Source organism: Pseudorca crassidens, chromosome 14 (genome assembly GCF_039906515.1).
Source record: "Pseudorca crassidens isolate mPseCra1 chromosome 14, mPseCra1.hap1, whole genome shotgun sequence".
NCBI lineage: Eukaryota > Metazoa > Chordata > Mammalia > Artiodactyla > Delphinidae > Pseudorca > Pseudorca crassidens.
This window is the reverse complement of record NC_090309.1, coordinates 29,285,646-29,294,206: the sequence shown is the minus strand read 5'-3', so window position 1 is coordinate 29,294,206 and position 8,561 is coordinate 29,285,646. Positions and strand designations below refer to the sequence as shown.

The window sequence follows — 8,561 nt, the reverse complement described above, 5'->3', positions numbered from 1 at the left end:
GACCCCAAACAGGAGTTGTGTCTACAGCAAGAGGGGATTCTAGGGGGAATAAAGCCCCCAGTCTCACTCTCCTCCAATTCTCCAGTTTCCTGCCGTTGACTCCCGATGGCGGGAGCCAGACAGCGAGTGCTATGAGTCAGCCTCCTGGGACGGAGAGTGGGGGAGAAGGTAGCAGAGTGGATCTGGAGGGGTCAGGGAAGCTAGCCTCCCCCACCCCTGCTTCCCACCCTCAGTCCCACGCTGCCTGCATCCAACTCATTCTCTCCACTTGCCTCCTGTTATCAGCCAAGATCCTCCCTGCCCCGCCTGGGGACCCACTTCTGGGTGGTTCTTCCTCTTTCCTGCCTTTACAGTCTCTTCCACTCTCACCCTTTAGAGTTTTGAGTTTACAGCCACCCTTCTAAAGCCCTCCCTTAGCCCCATGTGATGCTGTAGCCATCGTCATGTCTCTCTGCCCAACTCACAACCAAATCTCTTTAAAGAATTCTCTGCATTGGCAGTCAGTGGGAGTCCTGCTAACTTCTCAGCCCAGGGAGATCTGGCTTTTGCCTCGACCACGCTCCACTGAGACCATTCTCTTCAGGTCCTTCCAAGAGACACAGCCTGGTCTTCATTTTCCTTCAACTCTCAGCACCTATTAAATATGTGGACAACCTCTCCCACTTGAAGCATTCTCATCTCTTGTTCTCTGGGATACCACACTCTGCTTATCTTCCTCTCACCTCTTGTATTAATCTGCTAGGGCTGCCATGACAAGCACCGCACACTGGATGGCTTAAACAACAGAAATTTATTTTCTCACAGTTCTAGAGGCTAGAAGTCCGAGATCAAAGTGCCAGCAGGGCTGTTTTCTTCTGAGGTTTCTCTCCTTGGCTTGCAGGTGGCTGTCTTCGTGTTCACATGGTGTTCTCCCTCTATGCCTGTCTATGTCCAAATTTCCCCTTCTTATAAGGACACCAGTCATATTGGTAGGGTTAGGGCCCATCCTAATTGATCTCATTTTAACTTAATTACCTCTTTAAAGATCGCACCTCCAAATAGGGTCACATTCCGAGATACTGGGGGTTGGGACTTCAACATACCGGGGGGACATAATTCAGCCCACAGCACCTTTCTTGTAGCTGAGCGTCTTAGCAGGCCTCACAGATGGGGACTCCTTGAGGTTCCAAACCAGTCATCCTCTTCTCCCCTCCACGTACTCCCCCTGAGTCACAGAGGTAGTTGCCTCTGTTCCTTTAGCTCCAGGTACTCTCAATAAATGGATAACATGCCAATCTGCACATCCAGTCCCACCCTGCCTCCTGAACTCCAGACAAGCACACTCAATTGTCTCCTGACATCTTGACTTGGTTATCTCATAGGAACCTCTAATAACTTGCAGAACAGAATGGACCATCTTCTCTGCAGATTTGTTCTTCCTTCTCTGTTCCTAAGCTCTGAGAAATGGCACCACCATCTACGTCCTCAGCTGCCCAATCCAAGAACCTGGGGCCACCTTTGACTTTTCTCTGCCATCCTTTCCACAATCGATCGGCAAGAGCTAAGCAGTTCTGAATCTCTTCACTTCTCTCCATCCCCATCCCACCACCTGGTCCAGGCCCCATCTTCCCTCACCTTGACTGCCACAATGGCCTCTTCCCCGGTCTCCCCAGCAGTCTTGCCTTTTCCCACCACACTCCACTCCGTTGACAGATGAATCTACTTCTCCACTTAAAGCCTCCAGTGGCTCCCAGCCTCCTTGGCGCTGCAGCCCCTGGCTCACTTATGTCTCCGGTGTCTTCCTGCAGCTCACTTCTGGAGAGCGAGGGCCCTGCTGTACTGTCCCTCCCTCTGCCATGCTCACATGTGAAGACAAGGAGAACCAGCTCAGGTGGCTGGGGACTGATGGCAGCCCCCTTCCCTCATTTACCCGCTGGATTTGCATGGGGTCTTTAACGGGGACATCTGGTATCTCTGTATGTCTGCCCATTTGTACACCTTCTCTTTCCCCATTTTGTTCTCTCCTTCCTTCTCTCTACCCTTCTGAAAGGCCCAGGGGACTAGGGTGAGGTAGGTCTCCAGATTCTTGCTCTGGCTGAGGAGGTGTCCTTGTCGGAAAGGGGCCAAGCTCCGACCTGGACAAGCTGCCGGCACCTACCTCGGAATGGGACATGGAGAACAAACACTTCTGGGCCACTGCCTGAGAGAGACACCTGGTACTGCAGGGAAGCATGTGGGGGTTAGGCCTTTCAGGGAATGGCTGAGACTTTCCTGTTTGGGGGGCTAACCAATGGCAGTGGAATGGGTGAGATAGCAGGGGCAGCAGCAGTTCTGGAGGACAGGGGAAGCCGGCTCCCCAGGGCCTTGGGAAAGGGTCACTCATCACTGCCCTCATCCGCTAGCATTCTGACTCTCCTTCTAACCATGGCCTGGGTGGGAGGAGGGAGGCCCTAGGGGCCAGCGGATGGGGATGGGGCCAGGGGAAGCCACATTCCTGGAGTGTTAATGATCTCCGGGCTAGGCAGAAGCTGAGCCCCCAAACTAGCTAAAAACAACAAACAGCTCCCAGGAGGGATTTGTGTCTTTTCTGAGAGTCAAGGATTTCCATCCGGATGGGGGCTGTGGCCAGTGAGGCTCTTAGCAAAGAAATTCCCCTGAGACCAGAAGCCCCCTGACCTAAAAGTATCACTTTGAGAACAGACCCCTCCCCCATCCCTTTCCCTCCTCCCACCCTCCTAGGGAGGTCCAGCGCCCAGGTAAAGGGAGGCAGCAGCCCCCCGACACCTGGGAGGTGTGGGAGAAGCGTCTGGGTTCGTTCCTTACCTGGTCTCTTCCACCCTTACACCAGTCCAGCGAGTGATGCTGTTCTTTACGTTTTATAGCTAAGGACACCAAGGCTCTGCTGGAGATGTTCCATAAACATCTGACTGAATGAATGGGTGAATAAAGGAGGCGACTGGCTAGAAGTCACAGTCGGGCTGGGGCCAAACTGGGGCTGGAACCCGGGTCTGCCCTACCCCAGCCATGAACCCCACCTCCGCTACATTATCCTCCTGGCAGAGGAGGCCATCAGCTTCTCCCTGCAGGCTTGGAAGATGCTTGGAGGTCCCAGAGAAGAAGCCAGGTCTCACTCCCTCAGGAACTCTGGGAGCTGCCTGGAGTTGGAGGAGGCAAAGCTGTCAGGAGGTGGCTGAGGCCTGGCCCTGAGGGACTGTGGAGGAGTCGGGAAGGGGCAGAGTTCCCAGGGATGGTGCCACGCACCACTGCCAATATCAGGTACCTTTCCACCGGGCTCAAACCTCTTCTCCCTGTGAAGTCCCTCCGGGCCCCCAGGCAGTCCAGAATGCCCCTCCCATGCCTCCCCCCAGTCCCCTGGATATCAGTAGCCAAGAATCTACCCAAATCCCTCTTCTACTCAGTTCTTTGCAGTGGGGCCCTTAGTGAGCCCTTCCCTCAGCCACCACTCTGTAAAGGGTCTTTCTGCAGAGTTTCAGCTCACCCGCTCTGTCCTGCTTCCTGCCCTCACATGCCCCACCGTCCTTTTGTCTCTTTCCCTTTGGGCCTCCTAGCAGGCTTGACCCCTCCTGGAGCCTGGGTCTGCACCTTCCTCAGGGCCCTTCTCACAAAATCCTCAGTCAGCACTTGGCTTGTTCCCACTGTTTCCCAACCCCTACCTCTCCCACCCACAATTCACAAAGCCAAGCCCTGATGCTTTAAATCCATCATTTATTGCCCACAGCTCATTAGTATTACATAAATCACAGAGATTGAGAAATTTTCTGAGAAGGTTAAAAAGACACTGCAAAGTCCCCTGGGAGTGGCCAAGGCGTGTGTGCTGGTGTCTCACTCACACTGGCCCAGGGCTAGAAAACCACCTTGCTTCTGTCCACTGCCCTTGTCCTCTCAGGACGTCACCCTGCTCCCAGGCTAGAGGCCCAGGACAGGAGACCAGCTGGCTCACAGTCTGGAATTGGAAAAGGGGTCTGTTGGTTATCTTGACATCTTGGGCTTTTAGTTCCTGTGCTCTAAGATCGCTCTCTGGAATAGGAGAAGGGCATCCCCAAGCCTGAGGGAATGTTTGAAGTGACCAGAGGAGGGTACACAGGGCTAGAGAGAGAGCCAGCTGCAGGTGTGCCCTGTCTTCTGGCACAGCTGGGCCAGGCCCAGACCTCAGTGGATCCTGGCTCAGCCTTCCCACCACCCCTAGTTATGAACCAATCTGCCCACGAGGCCTCCCTTCCTCTGTCCTCAGCAGAGTAGAGGATGGATGTTGGCCAAAAGCTTCCCCTCATGGTATTTTTTGCAGCCAGGCCAGGACTTAGCAGCATGGCCGCCTGAACCTCTGTCACAATTACCCTGAGCTACAAGGATTCTTTGCCACCCACCCCTCCCACTCCCCAGGAGAAACCCCCTTAGCTCATGTGAAATTGCATTGGGAGCATGACCAGAAAGCATCTAGGAGACAAAGTAAGTAGGTTATGAGATGTCGAGGCCACAGGGCTCCCAAGGCTTGGGCAGGGGTGGGGCTGGGCAGGGGCAACCAGCACAGAGGCAGAGTTGGAAAGACCCCATCTCTGCCAGGCCCCTGGATGGGGTGGGAGTAGAGCTGGGGTGAGCAGTTTTGGTCCCAAGGTATAAAGTGCAAAAGAACAAGACCCTATGAGAGGTGGGGCAAGGTGAGTTTGAAGTGAGCTTTTCAAAAGAGGACCCAGACATGCCCAGCCCCCAGTCACTGGCACATTCACATTATGGCAGGATTAGCTAAAAACGACCTGCCCCTCCAACACTGTGGTACCCCCTCTGCTCTTGTGTCCTCTGTGCCTGTCTCTGCCGTCTCCTTTTCCTGATGGGCAGTGGGTGGGCTGCTCCTTAGGAGAGTGGGGAGCCCTCGGGGAAGCATCCTGCAGAGCTAGCTGGGGGGCACCACAGCCTGCCTGGGTGGTGAGGGCAGCAGGGGCTTCTGAGGAGTGCATGGTATCAATGCACCTCACAACTACCCTGCCCTAAAGATGGCAAGAGCCACCCATGGCCACGCCCTTGCCATCCTGCAATAGCCTTTTCCTGCAAGTGCATGTGTTCATCTCCAGCCAGGTCTCTCCCCAGATGAAGTCGCCAGGGAAGCAGAGGCCCTTTGGTTGCATATCAAGGGCTCCATTCAAGTTGGGGTCAGGTGAGGGATGCATGGAGGCCCAGGCTTCCGCTTTGTTTGGGCCTTTCAGATGGGGGTCAGGGGGCTTACCTTGTTCACCCCCACCTCAGGCCCTGCTTCCTCTGCAAAGCTCCTGAGCACTCTCCCCTCTCCTGGCCTGCAAATGAGAGCCAGCGGCAACGGGCCTCGGAGGCCCATGCAGGGCGAGAGGCAGCGGCACGAGCATGTGGGCCTACACTCAGGCCCAGGCATGCACGCTGCCTCTTCCCTCAGACCTGTAGAGTGTTTGGCAAAGGTCAAGTGCTCCAGGAATGTGTGTTCACATACAGAAGGGCGAGGTCCAGGTTCTGAGGCCAACAGCTGGCCATTTCCAAGGGAGCCTGCCCCATTCCCAGTCCAGTGTCCACGCTGGGGACATGCCTGGGATGCCCAGCATCTGAGCAGGACAGGTAAAGACAAAGTCTAGCTGGAAGAGCAGGTGGGGAACCCCTCAATCCAGTCCTCTGGTTCCGGACAGGGAGTGGAGACTCAGTGAAGGTAGTGGACACGTCCAAGGTCACACAGCCCATCAGTGCCAGAGCTGGGGCCTGCTGTTCCTGGGTTGATGCTCTCAGGTAGATGCCTAGAGATCTGGGCTTTGCACTCTCAGGCACGAGACCCTCCTGCTCAGGAAATGGTGGGCTGGGGCAGGTGGCCCGGTGGCTGGAAAGGACAGCAGTCGGCCTGGCTCCAGCCCTACCCTCAGTCCCAACGCCCAGCTTCCAGCCTGTGCCTGGAAGGAAGATCTTCCCGCAGAGGGCAGAGGGCAGGCCACGGTTCCCGCCAAGCATAATTCTTTCTTAGGACTTCCTGCCTGGAGCTGGGGTCATCTCCGGGTCTCAAATGGATCAGGGCTCCGTGGAGGGTGACACCAGCCTCAGTGTGTCACTGGGCTTCATGCAGAGGAACTGGTTCTGTAGGTGTGGCATGAAGGCTGGTCACACTCAGAGCCAGCTGCCCAAGGAATCTTCTAGAGGCCTCCAGTGCCCCTTGACTTCCTGGGCCACCTCCTGAGGACCTCAGTCACAGCTGGTTCATCCTGTGAAGTGCAGACTGGCTCCCCTCCCCTCCCTAGTCCAGCCCAGCACAGCCCAGCACAGCCCAGGGAGCTATCGGGCCTGGCCACAGTAATATCTTAAATCTACCAGCCAGGCCACCAAGGCCACCAGGCCCACTCCGCCCACCACCTGTTGCATCCGGGCAGCTCCAACCAAGGCTTGATTCTGATAAAAAAGAAAAAGAAAAAAGAAACCAAAGTATAAAAGGATCCTAATCCTACCCCGTGGGCACTCTACAATTTTTCAGCTTCACACATAATTGTGCTAAGTAGAGTTCTGACAACCCCACATAAGGCCCAGAAATGCACTTGATTATTTTTCGTAGTAAATGTGTCAGAATTCCTGTCCCTTATGTTAAAGTGTGAATAGATTAGTCTCCCTACCACTGTGCGGGGAGGGCTCCCGCAGGTAGCCCAGGACTGGGGGGTCAGCTGGCCTCTCCCTGCAGGTGCAGCCCACGGGACTCCTTCTCTGCCCCCAACTCCCGGCCTGGACAACGCTCCGTCCCCCAGGCCGGCCGGCCACCGCTCACAGCCCCTTGTTGTACACCACTGTCCGGCTGCTCGTGGCCCGGGCAATCTCAGGCTCTAACTGGGTCGTTTCGATCTGAGAAGAGAGTGAGAACAGAGAGAGGAAAGGTGAGGGGGATGGGAGGGAAGGGGTGAGTGGGGAGCTGGGAGTAGCAGTTTGGACCACCTGGTGCCCACACTTCTCCCCTCTGCCCCCGGCACCCCAGCCAGGGCCCACGTGTGCTGCCTAATGATACATCTTCCTGCTTTACTGCTCTTCGGCCCAGGGGCTCACGATACCCCTTCCAGCCCAGGTCATGCCTCTTACTCTGCCAGCACATCCATGTTGGGGAACGTCCTACCCTCTGAGCTCTCTGTCTCCCTCATCTCCAAGGACCTTGTCCCCAGTGCTGCATAGACCACTCCCAGGACACACCCTGGGCCTGGTCAGCCCCAGGGCTGCTCCATCCAGACTCCTTAAATCCAAACCCCACCCTCTTGGACCCCACCATCCCCTGTCCTTCCAGCACCCCACTCACTCTCCCTATCCATTTTCGGACCACCAAGACCCCAGCCCCAGACTCCCTACGGCTCAGTCTTCACAACCTCCCCCTCCAACCTGGACGCAAAGGGCCAACCACTTCAGCCTCTCCGAGCTGCAAGGCCCTTCTGGCCTGACTGGCAGAAGCCCTGCTTTGGAGGAACCCAATTATGCATCTCCCTTCTCTCCACTTAAACCTGACCACCTAGCAGAGACCACTCAACATTCACTGCCCCTGACTTTGGCTGGACCCTCACAGCAGCCAGACAGTCCCCAGCCCTGGGCCACATGGCCGGTCAACTCCCTCTCCTATTCTCCGCAGAGGCCACCTTAAACCTCCTCTGCTGTCCTCAGCCATCCCCACCCTCAGCTCCGCACTCATCTTCCTACTTCGGAGTGAAAACAGAAGGTATCAGAAGACACCCCTCAGCTTCTCGTCAAACCCACGACCTACCTGTGTCCACACTCTGCTCTGGACCTGCCCTCCAGCTGCCCCGCTGCGGCTATCCCTCCCTCCCAAGACCCCACTCTGGAGACCACCGCTGGACTGCCCTCCCTCCTTCCCACCTTTTCAGCCCACTGCCTCCTGCTCATCAGCAGAGAACCTCCCATCCCATAAAACCTCCCCTTAACCCTCTGTTATGCTCCAGCTACCACCGGGTGTCTCTCCCCTCCAATGGCCACATTTTTTCAAGGCGTCTTCCACACTGGCCAGCACCATCTCCTCACCTCCCACTGACTCTCCAACCCACAGCAAATCTGGCCTCTGCTCCTACCACGCTCCACAACAATCTTCCTCTCCAAGGTTACTGCCAGCTCCCTTTGTGTGACACCCACTGGACACTTCTCAGGGTCTCAGGGTTCCTCTTCCCTGCACATAGCCGCACAGGTACTTAAACTCAACCCATCCAGAGCAGAACAGAATTCCTCATCTCCTCCCCCCCCCTCCGCCCCCTGCTAACCACACCGCCACCCAATGGTGCTCTGGCCAGAGACCCTGGGGCCTCCTGACCTCCACTCTCCTTCCCTCCCCTCAGGTGTCACCCACTCCAGTCCCTCCCCCATCACAGCCATCGGGAGCCTTCTCAGCTGCAAGTCTGGCCATGCCTCTCTTTGTTATGAAATGGCTCATTGGCCCCACTGCCCTCAGGGACCCAGTGGGATCCCTGGATCCCTCAAGATCCAGCCCCAGCCTCCCCGTCACCACCCAGTCCCTTGGAGTGGAGACACGGCACACCCGCTTATCACCGTGCCTCAGGTACACTGGGTTATTCCCACCCCGAGTC

The 8,561-nt window shown here is 56.3% G+C and overlaps 1 protein-coding gene across 4 annotated transcripts in view; it reads right to left on the bottom strand.

The window, feature by feature from the left end:
* Positions 1 to 3,688: 3,688 nt before the first annotated feature.
* Positions 3,689 to 8,561, bottom strand: part of SFXN5 (sideroflexin 5) — a 116,303-nt gene continuing 111,430 nt past the window's right edge. For all 4 annotated transcript variants that reach the window (XM_067704719.1, XM_067704720.1, XM_067704723.1 and 1 more), the window contains one exon: positions 3,689 to 6,831. In XM_067704719.1, the coding sequence (XP_067560820.1) occupies positions 6,754 to 6,831 (78 nt within the window). In that variant the 3' untranslated portion in view covers positions 3,689 to 6,753. The remainder of the gene's footprint in view (positions 6,832 to 8,561) is intronic.